The sequence below is a fragment of the Tarenaya hassleriana genome, unplaced genomic scaffold, assembly GCF_000463585.1.
Source record: "Tarenaya hassleriana unplaced genomic scaffold, ASM46358v1 Cleome21, whole genome shotgun sequence".
NCBI classification, from domain to species: domain Eukaryota; kingdom Viridiplantae; phylum Streptophyta; class Magnoliopsida; order Brassicales; family Cleomaceae; genus Tarenaya; species Tarenaya hassleriana.
Window position 1 is genome coordinate 433,875 of NW_010965451.1, and position 21,231 is coordinate 455,105.

A 21,231-nucleotide genomic window follows, 5' to 3' on the forward strand; every position below is an offset into this window, starting at 1 on the left:
AAAAATATATACAAATAAACCTTCAACTTGAAAAACTGTCATTCAATCCCCGAACTTATAACTTGTCATTGAATAAAACCGCGAACTTGCAAATTATTGTTCTAATAAACATTTGACCGGTTTGACCACAATTTCAAACGATCGGAAATCCACGTATTGACGGATTGCTGATGTCATTTTTTAAATTAAAATTGATAACGTGTATAAGGTGACATCAGCAATCCGTTAATATATGGATTTTCGATCGCCTGAAATTGTGGTCAAACCGGTCAAAGGTTTATTAGAGCAATAATTTGCAAGTTCGAGGTTTTATTCAGTGACAAGTTACAAGTTCGGGGATTGAATGACAGTTTTTCAAGTTGAAGGTTTATTTGTATATATTTTTGCAAGTTGGAGGTTTTTTAGGGGTTTTACCCTATTTAAAGTTACTAAAAAATATTTTTAGTATTAAAATAAAAATCATATTTATTAATACTAGTAATAACGATATAAGATGCCTACCATATATATTTTGAATAATAAAATTTGAATTATATATCTTAAATTATAAAACTTTTTTTTTTAAAAAAGAGTTATGGTAAAAATTATAAAAATATACTCTTTATATATACATAAGTATAATGTGAAATTATTTTTAAAACAATGAGTTTTTTATCTTTAAAATAATTAATATAATTATTTTTTTAATAAAAATAAAGAAGTCTAATTAAAAATCTTTAAAAATCTATAAAAGAGTGATTTTTGGTTTTTACGTTAGTTTCTTAAAAAATTGGTTTTCCAAATTTTTAGAAAAAATGAAATTAAAAAATCATAACCGGAGATTTTTTTAGATTTTTAACTTCGAAAACCTGGAAAAACCACTCCCACTTTTCAAATAATAAATATTTTGATTTAATTATTATTTTTAAATATGAATACATATCTCAAATTAATATTTTCTTAAGTACCAAAATCTATATATATTAAAAGTTGTGTTTGAAGGTTTCTCATGAAGCCACGTCAATATCCACATCATCAATTACATGTGGCATTTATTTATTGATTATTACTATCATCATTAGTTATTTGATTAGAGTATTAAATATTATAAATGAAAATAGGTTTTTTTGGAAACATTAGTGATCACATATCACAAAAACCTGTCATCGTATTATTATAGTTTTTAAAAAAACAGTTTTATTATATAAAAATTCAATTTGATTTTAGTAATTTCTATTGAAAAATATTTTTTAAATATTATAGCTATATACAATTATCAATTTAATTTGAATATAAAAATAATAAAAATTGTGAAGCCACGTCGTCCATTTGACAGATTTCTCAATTTTCATTGCATTATAATATTTTAAGACAATTAATTAGAATGGTATTGATTAAATATGGGAATAGATTAAGACAATTAATTAGGAAGGTAACGTAATTTGATTACATATGTGAATAGGTGGATTGATCAATCAATACCATTCTTCAGTGTAATAAGGCATCAGAGCTATTGATAGACCCTCCCATATCGCAGTCTTCTCATGTTTTTTTTTTAAATGTAATTGGTTTTGCAGTTTTCTCATGTTAGATGGAAAGAAAGCTTAAACCTTTGATGCTTGAGGATTTCTCTGAGAGTCTTGAATGGAGAATGTCACTGGTGACCCTTGGAATAGGTAGTTATATTCCTTCCTTTTATTTTGTATTTCTGGATGTGAATTTTTATATAATAAAACTGTTTTTTTAAAAACTATAATAATACGATGACAGGTTTTTGATATTTTTTTCCTTCAATATTACAAAATAATTCGAAAAATAAAAATAAAAACATACATTGAAGAAGAGAAAGGGGGGAAAGAAAAAGAAGACAAAGTGCGAACCACGTCCTGGTTCGTGCCCGTCGTCATCACAAAAACATGAACTCCATGAACATTTCCCCCACAAAAACACATTCACACTTCGCATTTCCGACACAAAATTCTCAGACAATCTAAGATTCCGACCTCTCAACGAAAATGGTGCTCGGATTAAGATCCAAGAGTCGAAAAGACAACGGGATCTTCGTCGAATATCTGATCTCGATCAAGGAGCTCAAGCCATGGCCGAACAACCTCGTCCCCGCACAATGCGTCCTCCTCAAATGGGCAAATGCCGAAACCAGCAACGGATCATTCATCGCAGTTGTCGGAAACGAAACCATAATGTTCAACGAGTCCTTTACGCTCACACTGGTCTTGGACCAAAAGGGTCAAGACAAATTCCACAAAAATCTCCTGGAATTCAACGTTTTCGATGCTCGTAAGGACAAGAACACCGACAAGAACAAGTTTCTCGGATCTGCGGTCGTGAACCTTGCGGAACACGGCATCGTCCGAGGCTGCGTTCCGGTCGGAGTCCCGTTTAGCTTCAAGAAGAATTCGAGGAACGATTCGAATTCGGTTCTTTATCTTACGATCGAACCAGTGGTGAACGGATTCGGGGACGAGAATGACGAGAGGAACAGTAGCTGCTCTTCCCCGAAGACGAGCTTTTCGAGACCGTCCATGGAGTTGGACGTGTCGTGTACGGACGACGACGACGGTTCCTCGTCTCAGTCGTCGCGTAGAGTTTCCTTCTCTGCCACTAATGATTATATCAATGATAATAATGATAATAATAAACTGATCTCCATGGGACAAAATCATCCGGTAAGCAAGATTTACTTTTGCTGGGTTTCCATACATACACACACACATATATACGTAAACGTATGCTGTGTTGAAAGATCATTACAACGTCTATCGTTTTATAACTTTAAGATCGGTTTAGAAATTGAATCCGAATTCTCATTTCTTGGTTTCTTCTTTCTAGTCCTGCGGGATCGATTTCGAACCAGCAGTTGACAATTACGAAAGTATAGGGTTAATTTCACAAAAATATCTTTCTTGAATTCGTTTTTTCCTTGAAAATAAGTTTAACATTTCAAGATTCTGAAGAAAAAAAACTGTCTTGAAGTTGCAGAACACAAGCCAAGAAGGAAATGGCGAGGAGAAGAAAGGCTGGAAACACATTACGCTTAAACACAGCACGAACGAAGCGACGCTCGTCTCCGAGATCGAGAATCTATTGAGAGAGGAAGAACGGAAGCGCGTGAGCAACCAAACGACGCCAAAACCTCTCGCGAGATCGCAAACCGAGAAAAGAAACGATGATGCCGTTGCAATTGAAACAAATAAACCATTCCCCGAGCTCAAACCGCTCGCTTCGTTACCCCCCGAGGCCGTGAGGAAACAAATGAAACTGCGGACGAACACTCTCGCCCTCGGGCGAAAGACTCTGGGAATGGAAGGTGTTCCGAGGCTTAAGCAACTGAAATCTATTCAATTGCATTTCGATACCGGTAAGATACCTAATAAACTCCTAGATTATTAGAGTTTATAACTTAGAGTTTCGTTTTCTGTTAGTAGGGGTGAGCGTTTCAGGTTTCGATCGGTATTTGTTCTATCAGTTCGAGAACAATTTATTTAATTCTATAATAATTATACTAAACTAGAACCGAATATTAATCGGTTTGCCTCGATTTTGGTATATGAATTCCAAATAAGAAGCAAAACTTGATATTTACATAAAAATTGATACGTAATTATAATTACGTTCGGTTCCATCCGAAAACGGTTTATTCAAATCTAAACCCAACGGGTAAACACATGGTCTATATGTTCAAGTTTTCCCTTCCTGCTAAAGATCATGAGTTCGAACCATGGATTTAAGGATGCTTGTTTGAGTGCAAATTCTCGTTTTTCCGATAGATGAAATCCGAAAGAAGATGACGATGAAAGGATCGTCTGATAAGGTCAGTGTCGCGAAGGAGTCTAAAACCGAGATTTTAGAGGAAGAACTGAGGGAAACCGCGGCTCTTGAAGCCGCCATTTACTCTATAAATCCCGAGCATAGCAGATCCCAGAGCAAAGTTCATGCCCCGGCTCGTCGCCTTTCTAGATTCTATCTTCATGCTTGCAAAGCGAGCTCGAATTCTAAACGAGCAAGCGCCGCAAGAGCTGTTGTTTCTGGATTAGTTTTAGTTTCCAAAGCTTGCGGAAACGATGTCCCGAGGTAATATTCTTACCGTAGCACCTAAACATCGTTGAACAAGATATGCTCGAGGAATGATAAAACTAACGTTTTCCATTCGTGTTCATAGGTTAACCTTCTGGTTATCGAATGCAATCATGTTGAGAACAATTGTTGGTCAGGGCGTCCAGAAAATGAACCTTTCTTCCGGGGATGACGCTCCTCTTGGCGAGAAAAAGCTCGAGTATTTTCTCGAGAAAGATGAATGGGCGGACCCTCGTGCCTTCCTCGCTGCATTGGAGAGGTTTGAAGCTTGGATCTTTCCCCGGATCGTTAAGTCGGTATGGTGGCAGGTAATTTTTACTTCCGAGTCTTTTGTCCTGTTTATTATCCGAAAATACACCATTGATGATAGCTGATTCATTTCCCGTCTCTGTGATCTCATAGAGTTTCACACCGCATATGCAATCTGCATGTACAACCAGAGGCTCGATCTCGAGGAAAAGCTCGGGGAAAAGAAGGTCAGGTCACAAGAACCACGGACGGTATTCTATCGAGCTGTGGAAGAACGCCTTCAGAGCAGCGTGCGAGAGGCTATGTCCTCTACGAGGCACAAGACAAGAATGCGGTTGCTTACCTATGCTCGCTAAACTGGTACGGTTCTACAAATCTGCACATATTCCGTGCCATTATCCCCGAAAAATCGATCTTTGGACACTGCCATACCGAGAATCTCGACCTTAGGGATGAACTTTCTTGTTCATACCGATTCTTTGTTTCTGAAATCAGGTAATGGAGCAATTAATCAGCAGACTGGATGTAGCAATGTTCAATGCAATACTCCGAGAATCACCAGAGGAAATGCCGACAGATCCCGTGTCCGATCCCATCAGCGACATAAACGTTCTTCCGGTTCCAGCAGGAAAAGCGAGTTTTGGGGCGGGCGCCCAGCTGAAAAACTCGGTGAATGAACCATAAATATCTATTGAATTCTCAATAACCAGCATGAATTCCACAGAAAAGGCAGATTTTTTTTTTCTATCTTCGGGTGATAGGTTGGCCATGACTTGGATTCATACTACTTTGCAGACAGGAACATGGTCCAGATGGCTTGCAGATCAATTCGACAGAAAGGATGATTCTGCCAGTAGAAAGGACGAAAACCCGGAATGCGAAAGCTTCAGATTGTTCCATCTACTCAATGCATTGGGTGATCTCATGATGCTTCCATTCAAAATGCTTGCGGACAAATCCACAAGAAGAGAAGTAAAAAAACTCTGAAACTTGTCTCCTTCTGAAAACACCTCGGGGGAAGTTGTCAAGTTTCTTTCACTGGTTAACCATCTCTGTGTTTTCTGAAGGTGTGCCCTTCGCTCGGTCCGCTGATTATAAAGAGAGTTCTCCGCAACTTCGTCCCTGATGAGTTTAACCCCCACAGAATCCCGAGACGCCTTTTCGATATTCTGAACTCTGAGGTGAAAATCTCTGACCTGAAATCTTCAGCCCTTTTTCCTCTGCTATTTCCGTTGAATCCACTGACCGAATCTGCTGTTTTCTCGGCTCTTTCTTTTCTTCAGGACTCAGCCGAGGCAGGCAACGGATGTATCACGAGCTTCCCTTGCGCTGCATCACCTACATTCTACTCAACGCCAACCGAAGATTTGATAAAAAGCTTCATAGGAGAGTTCAGCAAACCTTCTCTTTCAAGAAACGGGTCATCGGTATTCAAGAAGCAGTACACGAGCGATGATGAGCTGGACGACTTGGATACAGCCATTAACTCGATAATCTCTGCTGCTGCAACGAATAATGCATCGGAATGGTTGCCAAAGGGATATGGACACAAAAAGGCCATACGGTACCAACTCCTAAGAGAAGCATGGAGAGATGATGCAATATAAAAATGACCCTTCTCCCATTGCTTGCTCTTAGTATTGATTCGCATCTCAGATGTCTGATTTCTACTTTCGGGAGCCTCTGTTTTATGCCATTGTTATATGATTTCATGAATCTGCATTGCATGATGAGAAAGAGGACCAAAAATTCCATAGATACAAGGATCTGTACAAATCTTCTACTCTGTAAGATGTCAGAAGAGACAGTACTGAAACAGGGACAAAACACAAACTTTACACCAACTAGGGAGGGAATCCAGCTCTCTCAACACTGGTACACTGAGAAGCTCTTGCTCTTCCAAAGAAAACTGAAAGCTCTTCCCATTTTCCGTTTAGAGACCGATTTACATTGCGGTTTTGACTCTGATATAGTGGCTGCAGCACCCGAGAACTCATTCTCGGGACTCTGTACCTGAGAATGAGGTTCTGTAAGGCGGGTTTGATCCCTCTGTCGCTGTTCCCTGAATAACGTAAGAAGTTTCTGCGCTCTCTCCCTCCCTCGATGAGTCCCGTTAACAGAAATGGATACCAATGAAGGTATTACTCCCTCCTGTAAAACCATCTGGCTGCAGCTCTCGCTATGATGGCATAAACTCAGAAGCAGTGAAACAGCTTGCTCTTGCTCACTGGGTTCTCCAGTGTCCAAAACAGTTGCAAGATTGCTCACAAGGCCTGGCCTCAACACCATCTCATCTTTTCCGGCCTCGGTTGAAACCAAGTTCAATAAGACAGCTAATGACTTCTCTGTCCATCTTTGGTCATCACTGACAGATAGGGATTCAAGGGCATTGACAATGTCGGAAGAGAGAAGGATGGGAATATTGGGAGGGTAGGTGGAGAGGTTATAAAGGGCATGCAAGGCGTCGACCTTGCATTGGGGATCAGTCTCGGTCTGAAGAAGATTGACTAGGAAAGGGACGGCTAGACTTGAACCTATGACCGGCTTGGTATCTTCAAGACACGAGAGGTTCAGATAAAGGGCTGTTGCTGAAGCATGGCAATGCGGGTTAGAGACCATTTCCTCGAGCAGTGGAATGATTCCTGATGTTAACATCAACTCCTTGTTCCTGAAATTCGAAAAACACGGTACACCAGCAATGTGATCAAAACCTCTGGTTTAGAATAATAAGAATATTAGAGGTTTTACCATTTAATTCTCTCAAAACATGCACAGACTGACTGCATGATTCCAATGGTAGAACCATCACAGATTAAATACAAAAGATTGGAGTATATGTAGAGAAAGACCTTGACATTCCTAGAACAGCAAGAGGTAACTACAAAATGGACTCTACGAGTAAGTATACACAATATACAGAAAATACAGAACTTTATATGCTTGATCTGATTATGAAACACCACCGAAAGGACAGAAGATAACATCTTTGGTCTAAGAAATTGACAGAAGAAGGTGGAAGATCAACACATACCTATCGTTATTGACAGCCAAGTTGAAGAGAGCCATGGCTCCAATTTCCTGACCTGAAGCATTATTTTCACCGAGAGCTGATCCGAGAAACTGAAGCAATGCTTCAACACACCCATTTTCCCCCATGAGATTCCTGGCATCTTCATCATCCTTGAGTAATAGTCGTATTTGTTCCACAACTCTGCATTTCTTCCGTAAGTTTTCCATTTCTTTCAATGAGGTCAAAAGAACAGTACACCTTTCGACGAGAGCGGTTTCAGCTTCCTGCTCTATTGATTCACAGGTTCCCTCCTCAATGGTTCCGCTTACTTCCAATGGAACTACCTTTACCTCCTTCAATTTGCGAATACCAACACCATTCGCCGGCCTCGAGCTGTTGGACTCAGACACTGACAAGGCAAGCCTCCAATAGTTGAGGTCAAGAGATTCCGGGGGTCCATCAGGGACCGGAGCACCATTCTGTTCACACCAACTTGCTATCAAAGCCTTGACACAGTAGTTAGGAGTCAAACCCAGATGAGAGAGCTGCTCGTGAGTCTTGGGACATGTGGTATGTCCATCGCTGAACCATTTCTCAATACAGATTCTTTCGTAGGTTTGTCCGGACGCAATAATGACGGGATCATACATTAGCTGTAATGATATTGGACACCTCAATTCATCGGGTGGAACATGCATATGCACTGATCTCCTGTTATTGTAAGGCCTGAAGTTAAAGGAACTGAGTTTCGATAACTGCCGATCAAACGCACGGCCATGGGCATCCTCAAGAGAACCCTGAACAGTGGGTGAACAAGGCAATGACCCACCTGAATCATTATCATCACAGACTTCACTTCTGAATAGCTTGGAGTATTTCCTCATGAGATGTAACAGATAAGCCACAATTGATTCTTTCCTCTTGTCATCCTCCCTGCGGGCCCTCTCAATGAGTTTCTTGAGGCATCTTCTTTCAGTGAGAGCAGCTCTAGAAGAAGTGATACCAAGCCTAGTAGCAGCCTGATGGAAAATCTCGAGTTCATTGCTATCGGTAGAGCTCTCGAATTTGCCCCCTTGTTGCAGCAGTCCAATTATTCGATCACCAACTTCCTTCTCCACCGGGTCGAGGGAGAAAGTGGTGCCCTCTAGCTCCATCAAGATCCCCAAAACCTGAACAGTGATACACATGGATATAAATACCACTAACTTCACTCATTATCAGAAAGAATATAAGTAAAATGCAACCAAATGAACAGAGAAATCTTTTCTTTCTGCCGGTATTTGACTTTAATTTGGTTTTCTGATAGGAAAAAATGAAAGAAGGGACACAAATTTGGAGAAATGGCATCAGAAAAACAATTACCTGAGATCCAATTGATTGTGGAACAATATCCTGAACGCGCCCAAGGCTATCTACCAGGGCAGATTTTGCCTTCTCAAATTTCAAAGCAATTGAATCCCCAGTTATAGCCTGCAGGTTATACATCAATCGATAAACAATAGATTCTGAAACTGTGAGAGAATCTTGAGCTAGAAGAAAAGGGCTTGCTTCTAAAATCAGGAACCTAAAAACTTTCATTAGTGCAAACCTATAAATTAAAGGAAGGAAAGCTTACCAAGTAAAGTTTACTACTTTCAGAGCAATGTTTAAGAATGTTCTTCACTTTTTCCAGAGCGACGTGTAATGAACACAATGCTTGGATTCCAGATTTGCTTCTGGGTCGGGCAGCTTCTAATGAAGGAAAAATCGACATGACTTTACAGTAGATTGCAGAAAGCGCATTGCACATCTCGCCATGTAGCTGAAACAAGGATTTTACAAGTCAAATGATCTGACATTAATGGCAAAAGATACTGCAATTCCTATTGCAGATGACATGTTAAGTCCAAACGATGGTTTGGCTCTTGTGCATCACAGAAATCAAGCATATGAATCAGAAATTTAAATGATAAATCAACAGTTACAAATACAGATTCAGAAATTATCATCCAATCAGTACAAGCTTTCAATTTGGACAAAGCCGAACAATGTCTTTGAGAGCAAACCAATAATAACTTTTCAAAAATTGAACTCGAATGATCAATCAGATACCTTTGCGTCTCCAGCGGCAAAGAAATTTTCTTCAACCTCGTTAGCATCCATTGTTCGACAATTCCCCGTGAAATGTTATGACAAAACTTCTATTTCACCTGAAAAAACCAAGGAAAGGGAGCTGAATCAGTGAACAGTGATGAATAAACCAAAGAGGGCAAAGAAATCTAATAAATCAATACTTTCCGGTTCTAAGAAGCAATCCAGACCCAATATCGTATGCCCCCAAACCAAAAATATAAACACAGGACGAACAAATCAGGAAAGCAGAAACAAAGACAAGAAAAAAAAACATACGAGGAAGATTTCATAAAACAATGAGAAGACCATTGCAGCTTGGTTGGGACATTTCAACAAACATGTGAGACTCAAAATCACCAGAAACCCATAAACCCAAAAGCAATCGACAAAAGAATACTCTTTTCAGTCAAGAAATTGATAAACGAAACAATAAATGATAAAAACATGAAACTCCATTGAACAGAAACCTGGATATTTCCCAGGCAATTCATGTTCGAACAAAAAAACCCAAAAGAACAGAAACAGAAAACAACCCAAGAAACAGAGGTACGAACCAAATCGACAATCAGAAGAACTAGTCTTGATGAAGGAGAACAGAACTCGGTCATGAACTGGGTTATCAATACAAAAGCTCAGAACCAGACACGGGTTTCTTGAGAATCTCTTTCCAAGCAGCTTCCGCTACAGCTTGATCCCTACAGTTTGGTTTTCGAGCTTCTCAAGGCGAATTTCTCGATCCCAACAGAGAGAAAGAGAGAGAGAGAGAAGGGAGCTTCAGCTGTTCAACGTGATGGAATGCCAATGGAAATGATTTTTTTTTTCTCTGGCTTGAAAAATAAATACGTGTGAAAAGGGGAAGTTCATCTCAAGTCAAAATAAAGCCAAGCTTGCGAGTTGCAGTGTCGCAGGAACACACAACAGATTTCTTTTTTTAAAGATATTTTTTCAGTTCAAGATTCTATTATTCTTTAATTCACTAAACGGCAACAATTAATTTAACTTTTTTTTCAAATGATTTTAATTAACGGTGAGATTTGCGTTTGTAACGGTAATTAATAAAGAAGGTTATTGTCATCGCTGAAAAAAATTTCATTCTTTGTTACACATTTTCTAGATCTAACATGCAATTAACCTTTTAATATATGTAATTAACATTTAGTCTACATAACAGTTTCTATTGTTTTTAATTATGATGGAAGATTAAATTATATCATACCCCTTTATTCGCGCTGTTGAATCCTCAAGTTTTTTTTGGGGAATTTGTAATCACAATTAAACCTCTAATTCGGATTCCAAAATGAGAAATCTTCTTTCTTTTTAAAATATTCGAATTTAAACTAATCTTTAAAGGCAAATGGTGCAATTAAAATGTAAAGAATTCATAGATTTACGGTAACTTTACTGTTGGGTTAGTGTTTTTTAACATTTTAAACGCATGAGATTTATATTTCTGAAATTCACAAATTGTATGTATTTATTCAGTGTTACTGTAGATATCACTCATAAGCAGCGTTGTGTTTTTCTTAGAAAAAATAAAAATAAAAGTACGAAAGAAATAAATATTGGGAATCCAATTTAATGACTCCCAATACACTTTTTCTCCGTGGAAAAATACTTATCACCAAAATAAAAAATTTCGGTGGTGTCAATATCTTAGTTTTAAAATGATGGTAACAAGAAATAATTAAAACGGTTATGTGAACAAGAGAATAAAATAAAGTTTGAATTGGTTTGAATTTTTTTTAAAATAAATAATTATTATATATACGATTCGGGAGAATAAAATAAAGTTTTGAATTGGTTTGGAATTTTTTAAAATAAATAATTATTATGTATATTGTATAATATATGGTGAGTTCGGAGATGTTGCCGAGTTCATCGGCCGACACTCGCCGACCACCTTACTTATGTCGGCTACTAGATCTGCCTTAAATGCTCAGAATTACCATATTACCCTTCTCGTCATGTTCGCCTCCCTTTCAATCATGTCAATTTTTTCATCATGCAAGGCCCTTTTTTTTGTCGTTCATCATTGGATTTTTTTGTAACAGTTTCTGTTTTTACCAAAATTTTTCTGTGTTTGGTTTTCAGTCAAACGTGACATGCGCATATCAATGATTGATTACGTAAACTCTCTGCCCACAAATTTAAATTTGAATTTGAATTTAAACTTCCCGATTTAAACAAGTGATTGGAGATAAACACATGATTAAATATCTTAACAAGATTTTTATTTAGAGACAACCGTTCATTTTATTTTAAATACATCCCGGTGGGAGATAGATATTTCAGATTTTTTTTATTTTGATTTGAATTTATAATTTTTTTAAAAAAATATTACGTAATTTTATATATAATTTTTCTTCAATTTGAGTTTTATTTATATTGTTATAATATGATTTCGTTGAAACAATATTTGTTTAAGAAAAATGATGTGTTTATTTTAAAAAAAAAATCTATGCTAAGTTAATTTAATTTCAAAAATTATATCAAAATATATTAGAGTCAAATACGATTGAATATTCTTTGGTTTAGTTTTATACAATTTATAAAATAAGGTCAAAACTATTTAGTATCTCTTAAATTATAAATTTCAAACCTAATTAGCTGTGATAATGATAGACACTAATGTATTCAAATACAAATTTACAATACACCATTAAAAATTCTTGTTATTTTCAACTTTGCAGTGTAATAAAGTCTATAAAAATGGCAATGGTTTCCCTAATTTAAACAAAATAATAAAAAAAAATCTTACAAATCCAAAATTATCACAATAAGATTTTACAATCACTAAACCTACCAATACAAAGTATCAATGGTTTGTACTTTATACCGCAATAATTGTATTATATTCGTGGTTCATAAAAAATAATAAAATGTTACAACACATATGACTGGTTGCAATCCCATCGTACAATTAAATTCATTTTGTTTTTATATATTTACTGTCTAATCAACAATCACACAACGATTACATGTTTCGGTTATACTATTAGTCGTAGGAAATTTACCCCGCCACGTCATTTTTACTTCATGATATCGTGGAAACGTGAAACAAAGCTTTAAACATCCACATAAGAGTATCATCTCCACTGTACAATACATATGGAATTATTAAAATTTTTACGGAATGTGAAGTAATTTATATTTTACCGTTACCCGATAACATATTTTAAAGATTCCATTACAATTCTATGTTATTGAAACTGATTTTTTTTTAAAAAAAATTATCAACGTTTTGTATTAATATTCGATTAGGGATTATTAAAAGTATTTTATATTATAACATTGTTCAAAAACTGTTGGATTTAAAACTTTTAATAGATGTTATTGAATTATAGATTTTAAAATATTTAAAGGTAAAATTATAAATACTAAAATATCACCTCGATTTGGTAGCTTTCAAAACTTTTTTCATAGCAACTTTCAAAATGAAAAAAAAATCCTAGGATAATAAAAATTTTAAAATGAATATAGGTTTAAAATTTTTTAATTGAAAATCACATCCTATTCGTTCAATGCATCATAGAGAGGTAGGTCGATTCATTAAAATTCAAAAAAAAAAAAAAGACAAAAAACTAATACTAAATACTTTATCGGCGAAGTGCATACATATTATACACGAATTGCATTTTACAATATTTTCTTTTTTTGTGAAACTGAAATAGGTTCGTTTTCGTAAAGTGGTAATAATATTATTAAATTATTATTATTATTAAAAATCTTCCTCAAGTCAGACTGTTTGTAAATTTAAAAAGAATGTGGGTTCCAAAAAAGTCCACGTGACAATGAGTTTCACCATGGATCTCTTAAAACGCCACGTGGCAAACTGTTTCACCGTGGATCTCTTAGAAGTACTTGCAGTTTTCTTATGGGTGAAAAAAACAAAGGTAAAATTATATCTGTCGTTTTTTGCAAAAATAGTTACTGTTGTTGTTTCATGTATTTTTCAGCCAATCACGGCGTGAATTGCTGTCTGACAGATCAGACGCGCAGGTGAATCCACGTGGCAGATTACAGACCGCCTGATCAGACATGGGGACGAAGACAGGAACGTGTGTTTAAAGACGTGATGACAAAACCAGGGCACGTGCAGTCATTGTAACCGATCCAAATGCGGTTCTTTGAATTGTCCTCGTTTCGTGGAAACTATATTATTGGTCTCTCTCGCATTCAATTCGGTTCGGGTCTCTGTATTTGTTACGTCAACGATCAAATAAACCGCGAATCTAAATTCGGTCGGAATTCGATTCGGTTTATTTTGGTCCATTTCCGATTTTCATCGATTGCACTGATTTAATTAGATTGGAATTAATTTGATATAATAAAAAAATATTGATTCATATAAATATGTAAGTATACTCAATAGAGCAATATGTACCGTCTCGTCTGATCACGTTATTGAATTCTTGATTTTTTTTTGGATTAAATCCGATTGCTAAAGATAAAAAATAATATAACGAACCAATTGTCATTATCAATAATCTGATAAATGTACGAGATTTTTTATTAATTCTATTATCTAACAACTCCATGAGATGCTTTCAATTATGGGAAAAAATATGTTTAAATAAAAAATAAAAAAATTCGTATATAAATAACCAAATTTTTATAAAAATCTCATATAAATATCTCAACTATAAAATTTTCATAAACTTTTTAAAAATTCAATATAAATATCTATACTTTTGAAAATTTTCAACTAAACACAAAATTCAAGTAATTTTTTAAAATAAAAATAGTTTAATATTTTGGATTTATCAATTCGATAACATCCATATCCATATATTCCAACAGGACCATCTCATAGGAGACCTTGCACGGACAGGGGTTCCAATTTTTTTTGCACCACTTTTTTTTTTAAAAAAAACATTGTTTCTAAAATCCAATAACTATTATTAAGATTGGACAAAATAATAAAACCGGTAAAATTTTAAAAAATTATTAGATTTAAATTTAAATTCTAGTAGACTTTTTATATTGTATTAATTTTAAATTTTAGAAAGTATTAAAAGAAGATAAAAAATAATTTGATAATAAATATAAGTCAATTTTATTTTATAATTTTCATCAATATATATATATATATATGTATTAGAAATTTATTTAATATTTTTGGAAAACATATATTTATTATTTGTTATATATTTTTTTTTTTTGCAAATTGAATTAGAATATAGTTTAAACTAGAAAAAAATGAATTTAACAAAAATGATTTATGATGATATTATTAATGTGTATATATATAATTAATGTTTTTGAACGTATTCGCGAAGTGTTTAAACAAAAATGACTTCTAGAAGTACGATGATTTGTATGTATATATTGTTACAAAATCAGTACCATGAACATCATATATATTCGCTAAGTGTTTGGTACTCTAGAATCAAATACATGGATATACATATATATATATATATATATATATGAAAGCTCTCGGAAAATGAGCATATAGTAAAATATATTGAATTAGTGCTCCAGCTATTTTTATATGCAAATCGAATACCCTAACATGTAGACATTTCACAATTAAGTTTTATTAATTTAAATGACGCAATCATAATATATAACCTAGAGTTTGGATTTTCCAAAGTTTATTTATGGGGGGGTGGGGGAACAAGTGATGTTGAGTATATCCAAACCCTTTTTGTTCAATTTTGAAAATATAATATATTTTGACCTAAATACAATATAAATTAGGAGTCTCGTATACATGCATATATATATATATATATATATGATTCATCACAGAAACATCAGACAGAAGGCTCTTCTGCTCTCTCCGTCTTGTCTCTCCGCCTAAGGTAAGCTTTTGGCGTCTCCGAATTCGTCTTCTCTCACCCTTTACCGATGTAATCGCGAGATTCGGCTGATGAAATTTTAGAAAGTTATGTTCGGTCTCTCGTAATTTAGTACATGTTAAGGTTAGGGTTTTCTGGAAGTTGTTGGATTTTTTCTTCTAGGGTTTAGGTTAAGGCTTCGATTGAGATTGATTTTGGTCCAATGAGACAGTGAATGCTCTCCTGTTTAGGTTGATACAGAACACTATGGATTCGTTAGAACCCGACAAGGAGACTTGCGGGGGACTCTATGTTCCAGTGAAGGATAAATTGACTTCAAATCTCGCCTAGGTATGGGTTTGGATTTCTTTTGTTACGGTTTTCTACATGAAATTCTTACTGCTAAGTTACAGCAATTTGATCGGGAAAGTACGCTAGGTTTTTGTTGAAGAAATCCGTTTGTCTTATCACCCTCATAGGATCGGATATGTTGGCAATCGAGAAAAGGGAGAATGCTAAGACTGAGGAGGTGTTTAAAGTGCCTAGGGAGAGGGTAATATCCGTTCCAGCCTCTTTAGACGAAGATGAGAAATTTGAACTAACTCAATCAAACGATAGAGCAAAAGCCACTTTACGTGACCATTCCATCAGACGTTACCGAGAGAGGCTTCAAACTTTGGAATTGCAGGGTATGTTCTTCCACTTTTTTTTAAATGGCCACTTAAGCTCTCGGCTGCAATATCTTTTCAAATTACTCCAAGAAAGGGTTATATTTGTATATAAGTGCTCTTGAGCCTTTTCTTTAAGTCTATTTCTTCTGGTATGTGAAAAGACGCCTTGATAGAATGTCAACTGACCTGTTTGGTTTTTAATTTATGCATGCCTACTTGTTTTCGACAACATAATACGTGTCAGAGGACACAATGTTTGTATGATTTTTCAATGCATATTTACACAGAATCTTGCAGGTAGGTCAGATTGGGATGATAGTAAATGGGAATGGGAAGATAGTCCATATAGTGAGAGTGACTCTAGTTACAAGAGAGTGACGAAGCAAGGGAGAAGTTTTTTGTGTCAGAATCTGATCATCTTACGCTTCTGAATGTCTACAAGCAGTGGAAAGAGCATGATTATCGGGGAGACTGGTACAATGACCATTGCTTGCAGGTCAAAGGGCTGAAAAAGGCGACAGAAGTGAGATCCTAGCTTTTGGATATTTTCAAGCAACAGAAAATCTCACTCAAGTCATGTGGCGATGAGGATATTATCAGAAAAGCCATATGCTCTGCCTATTTTCAGAATGCTGCGAAAGCCGAAGGTGTGGGCGAGTTTGTGAACTGCAGAACTGGAATGCCCTGCCGTTTGCATCCAAGCAATGCCTTGTATAATTCAGGTGTCCTTCCTGAGTACGTGGTCTATCAGGGGTTGCTTTTAAGTAACCAGAAAGGAGTACATGCAGTAGAGCCACAATGGCTTGCTGAGATGGGGCCTATGTTCTTCTCGATAAAGTATTCTTACATGTATTTGTTGGAGCATAGAAAGAAGCAAAAGGAAAAGAAAACAGCCATGGATGAAGAAATGGATAGTTTGAGAAGGGAACAGGCCAAGTTGGAGCGTAAAAGCAAAGAGGAGAAGGAAAGAAGAGCAAAGCAGCAACAACATATCTCAGGTTCGGGGTTGAAGAAAGGCGGTACCTACATCAGGCCTGAGAAGTTAGGATTGTGAACAGTCTCTTCTCTTGCTACTTTGTCGATTCCTTGTTCATTTACTTGAATGGTTAAAAGAGTTGCAATTCTACAGTATGTAACAGGATCTTCAATCAACTAATAACATCCTTATATTATACAAAACTGAAATCTCATTATGTAACACTATTGTCTGACAGCTATGCTTCTAGGACGTCTTGAAGTTGAAGTACCTGCAATAAAATGTCCGACGGTCAGTTCAGGATACAGCGCAAAATCGCAGTCCAAAAGAAGCCGAGAACAAGTAAGTAACACTATGTTGAACCTGTGGTGAGTGTTTGATGGATTTGGAGGCCACTGGTGATTGTAGTTGTGCTGTGAATTATTCCTAGGAATCTGTCTACCTGACTGAAGTAGCTCTCTCTCCAAGATTTCTTGACCATCAAAGTGCCACAAACCGCCCAGAATCCTGCAGCTCCTCCAACAGCCATGCCCATGTACATCCAGACCATCTCGTCATTGTCATCTTTGTCTTCCTCCTGGACTGTCCTGTCTCCACCTCTTGCTGCGACACAATTGGCTGTCAGGGGAGGTCCGCAAAGTTGCGGATTTCCCTCGTAGATGGAAGGATCGTTGAAAGTTGCGAACTGGTTTGATCTTGGAATGATGCCCGAGAAATTGTTGTGTGACAAGTTAAGATGATTCAGCAGGGTCATGGATGTCATGCTTGGAGGTATAACGCCCGAGAGACGGTTGCCGGAGATGTCGAGCGTCTCAAGCTGTCGTAAGTTTCCAATGTTCTCGGGCAGGGGCTCGGTTAGTTGGTTCCAAGATATGTTTAGGAACCCTAATGTCTTGAGCTCTGTTATCTGTTCTGGGATCTGTCCTGTGAGATGATTGACAGAAAGGTCGATGGTATTGACAAGCTTGACCATGTTTCGGAACTCGGCAAGCCGTCCCTTCACAATCAACTCCATTTCCTTTCCTTCCACAATCCAGTCTGAAATCTTCGAACCTAGCGACTTATCTACTGCAGCCATAGGAAGGTAGAAGCTAAGGACTTTCAGAGCCTCTAAGTTGCCAATGCACCATGGAATTGGTCCTGATATGTTGTTAACAGCAAGATCTAGTATATGCAGAAGCGAGAGCCTGCACATTCCTTCGGGGATTTTCCCTGTGATCTTGTTGCCTCGAAGTGTCAGTTCCATCAAGTTAGGTAACTCTTCTGCGAATTGTTCAGGTATGCTCCCATGGAATTCATTTTCTTTGAGATCAAGTGTTGTCAGCTTTGTGCAGTTCCTCAGCCAAGAGAGGTTTCCAGAGAGGGAGTTCCTGCTCAACCTTAACCAGCGAAGTGACGGTAGGTGTGAGCATAAAGTAGGTGGAAGCCGACCAGACAGGTTGTTCCTGGAGACATCGAAGACGTGAAGTTGGTTTAGACCCTCCCAACTGCGATACATGCTCCCCGTGAAATTATTGTTCGATAGGTCCAGATACTTGAGCTTTCTCAAGGTCTGAAGGGACCATGGAATTTCTCCGATAAGCATGTTCCCCGAAAGATCCAGGAAGATCACCTTTGACAACCCGAGATGGAAGTCTGAAGGTATCCGTCCCGAGAATCGGTTGTTTCTTAGGGAGAACATGCTTATATTTCTCCAAGATGGGATGATGCCCTCAAACTGATTGTCTGTCAGATAAACCTCGGCGCCAGGATAAAAACTGAGGGATCGGGTAAGTGTTCCATGTAACTGGTTGTTCGAAATGTCTAGGAGATGCAGAGATGGAGCTAAGTTCCAAAAGGAGTCCGGCACGGTGTCTTCTATCCCGGTTTTCGGCAATTCCAACTCTGAAAGCATTGTCAGCATGGTTACCCACGTCGGGAAGGAAGGTCCTAACGCACACTCTTTTATATTCAAAGCCACCAAACCAAGAAACAGCGGCTTCCAATCAAGGCTGAGATTGAAAACTAAGGACGCATTTTCTGACGATAGCGAAAGATGTGTCAGATTTCCGAGATTCTGGAAATGAGCTTCTGATATGACACCTTTGAAAGCGTTGGAGTGGAGGCTAAGCACTGAGAGATGGGAAAGGTTTCCTATTGACGCCGGAATTGGACCCGACATCAAGTTATTTGACAGAGAGATGTGCCGCAAGTTCTTGAAGGACATCAGGGTATCAGGTAAAGTCCCGTTGATTCTATTGGCATTAAGATCTAGCCACTCTAAGGTATCGTTTCCACAATTCGACAACTTCTCAACCAGTGATTCTAGTTCACCCTCCATTTCGTTGAACGCAGCTTCCAGAATCCGCAAGTTGCAAGATTCCTTTGCGACGATCTCCGAAACTTGGCCTTCGAGCCCACAACTTTCGACACGAAGATGCTCCAGGGAAGTGATGTGATTCAGCCACTTGGGAATCGAGGTGTTGAATTGGTTTTTTGACAGGTCGAGGACACGAAGGGATGTAACGTTCACAAACCCAAGCGACTGAGGGATTTCTCTGATATCGCAGTTCGAGAAACGCAGCTCCGTAAGCGAAGGAAGCGAGTTAATGACGTTCAGCCAGTCGCCACTGGCCTTACTCAGGTTCACATTTGACAAATCCAAGGAGTTCAAGGAAGAGAGTCCAGAGAGCCAGCTCAAGTCCTCAACCCAAAGATTCTCATCAGAAGGAGATTGACTGAGATTCAGATACCGCAGATCCGACAAATCCCCGAGACGAGAGGGAATCAATCCCGAAAACGAGGCGTTGGAAAGATCAAGATACCGTAATCTCCTCAAGGACCCAATGAAATCCGGGATCCTCAGTCCGGAAAAGTTGTTGTTCTTGAGATCCAAGTGGCTCAAAAACTCGAGCCCGCGAAGAGAAACGCTTATAACGCCGCCGAGGCATCTGTTATCGGTTGCAGAGGAGTCGCAATACCGTGGAAAACCACCGAGGTCGAGCCTTATAACCCGACCGCTCCCATTGTTGCAGACAACACCAGCCCAGTTGCAGCACTCACTGCCTGTCCAAGAAGAGAGCTTGTCCGAAGGATCTTGAAGGCCTTTCTTGAACTCCAAAAGGGCGTCTCGTTCGACTTGGAAACATCGGTGTTGAGCTTCGACAGGAACATATTTGGATAATAAGCAGATTGACAGAAAGGAAACGAACTGGATCAGGGCATATCCACTTATGTTTGCCATTGTTTTTTTTTCTCTTGTTCTTCTTGCTTGTGTCTGAACCGAAAGGTATATATGGAAAGTGAACGGTGTGTGTACAAAATGCAAAAGGGAAGAAGAGAATGGGTTTTCTCTGAACGAGTCAAATCCAAAGTCTTATATTCAAACTTCAAAGTATTTGTTAAATTAATCGTTTTTGTATTAAATCATTAATCAAAGCAAGCAATCAGAGAGGGTATTATCGTTTTTGAATCGTTGAAGTCAAAGATTTTATTAAAAGTACTTTATTTTTTAGTTAAAAAAACGAAAAAAGCCATATCATAACTTATGTGATGCTTTTTTTTAATATAATTACCCGATTTATGTTTCCAGCAATTACCTCTAATTTTATATATATATATATATATATATATATACAAAAAGTGTCTATTCTCACTAATAGTTCATACTCTCAACCCTTCCAAGGCTTTTTTTTCGGATTTTTTTTATATATAAATTAGGAATTAAATAAAGCTGTGAGAAAATAACATGGTCTTCGGTTATGCTATATTATATCAAAAATTAAAATTAGATTATATGATGGGAAATTATATGTTACTCAAAAGTGGAAAGGATGTTGAAGTTGGTCAGACATCATGCAACGGAAAACCAACATCACATCGTTTTAAGTGAAAGATTCCACAGTTTATGGTTTAAAATCTCTCAAGTTAAATCCAATTGCTTGTTAATTATAGTTTAACAAAGATAAGACCTTTCAAAGCAAAAAAAGAGCAACTACGACATTAGGATATGATCATTCAATTATATTTCGGATTATTCAATTGGAGAAATTTTTTTGACGAATGCTGAAACCGGTTGGGTTCAATTTCGGTTTTAGTACTCTGGTTATTTATTGGGTAAGACGCTGGTTATTACATATCCGAGTTTCTCGATATTATTCTTTTGGTCTTATGTCTCTCGGGTGTTTCACGGTATACTCGGTTTCGTGAGAGTCGGTACCAAACTTCGGTATCCGTGGGTCAAGGCTAAGGTTTGGATATCCGCGGATACCCCATTAGGCGAGGATCGAGGCGAGACGATGGGGCGGTGAGGTGAGGCAAAACGAGTGGCAATGTCCCTAAATCACGAAATCGCCACTTCTTCCTCTCCCTCTGGTC

General features: G+C 37.4%; 4 protein-coding genes and 1 long non-coding RNA gene across 10 annotated transcripts; 2 read left to right on the forward strand and 3 right to left on the reverse strand.

The window, feature by feature from the left end:
• The first annotated feature begins 1,879 nt into the window (after positions 1-1,879).
• LOC104814192 lies at positions 1,880-5,999 on the forward strand. Of its 3 annotated transcripts, XM_010542103.1 has the most exons (9): positions 1,880-2,666; positions 2,974-3,358; positions 3,768-4,071; positions 4,160-4,382; positions 4,477-4,683; positions 4,819-4,992; positions 5,119-5,295; positions 5,391-5,504; positions 5,607-5,999. In XM_010542103.1, exons 1-9 carry the CDS (start codon positions 1,995-1,997, stop codon positions 5,928-5,930), a joined length of 2,580 nt encoding a protein of 859 aa, XP_010540405.1. In that variant the 5' UTR covers positions 1,880-1,994; the 3' UTR covers positions 5,931-5,999. The 3 variants fall into 3 exon arrangements, with proteins under 3 accessions (XP_010540405.1, XP_010540402.1, XP_010540404.1); XM_010542100.1 differs by having other exon boundaries at positions 5,391-5,999; XM_010542102.1 differs by having other exon boundaries at positions 2,980-3,358; positions 5,391-5,999.
• Positions 6,000-6,027: 28 nt separating this feature from the next.
• LOC104814191 (U-box domain-containing protein 45) lies at positions 6,028-10,291 on the reverse strand. Its single transcript, XM_010542099.2, has 6 exons — positions 10,000-10,291; positions 9,425-9,522; positions 8,949-9,134; positions 8,696-8,803; positions 7,355-8,502; positions 6,028-6,991 (listed from the first exon to the last, which is right to left on the reverse strand). Exons 2-6 carry the CDS (start codon positions 9,473-9,475, stop codon positions 6,190-6,192), a joined length of 2,295 nt encoding a protein of 764 aa, XP_010540401.1. The 5' UTR covers positions 9,476-9,522; positions 10,000-10,291; the 3' UTR covers positions 6,028-6,189.
• A 4,903-nt stretch (positions 10,292-15,194) lies between these two features.
• Positions 15,195-17,398, forward strand: LOC109116707. 4 transcript variants are annotated; one of them, XR_002024239.1, is made up of 6 exons: positions 15,195-15,252; positions 15,480-15,579; positions 15,708-15,917; positions 16,197-17,027; positions 17,114-17,217; positions 17,306-17,398. It is a non-coding gene; the product is annotated as an uncharacterized LOC109116707 (long non-coding RNA). The 4 variants fall into 4 exon arrangements; XR_002024240.1 differs by having other exon boundaries at positions 16,197-16,940; XR_002024241.1 differs by having other exon boundaries at positions 16,187-17,217.
• On the reverse strand, positions 17,062-19,092 carry LOC104814683 (probably inactive leucine-rich repeat receptor-like protein kinase At3g28040). The gene is made up of 2 exons (XM_010542857.2): positions 17,239-19,092; positions 17,062-17,146 (listed from the first exon to the last, which is right to left on the reverse strand). The coding sequence occupies exons 1-2, from the start codon at positions 19,079-19,081 to the stop codon at positions 17,100-17,102; spliced, it is 1,890 nt and encodes a 629-aa protein (XP_010541159.2). The 5' UTR covers positions 19,082-19,092; the 3' UTR covers positions 17,062-17,099.
• On the reverse strand, positions 19,081-20,286 carry LOC109116698 (LRR receptor-like serine/threonine-protein kinase EFR). The gene is made up of 2 exons (XM_019202587.1): positions 19,189-20,286; positions 19,081-19,109 (listed from the first exon to the last, which is right to left on the reverse strand). Exons 1-2 carry the CDS (start codon positions 20,096-20,098, stop codon positions 19,081-19,083), a joined length of 939 nt encoding a protein of 312 aa, XP_019058132.1. The 5' UTR covers positions 20,099-20,286.
• Positions 20,287-21,231: the final 945 nt, after the last annotated feature.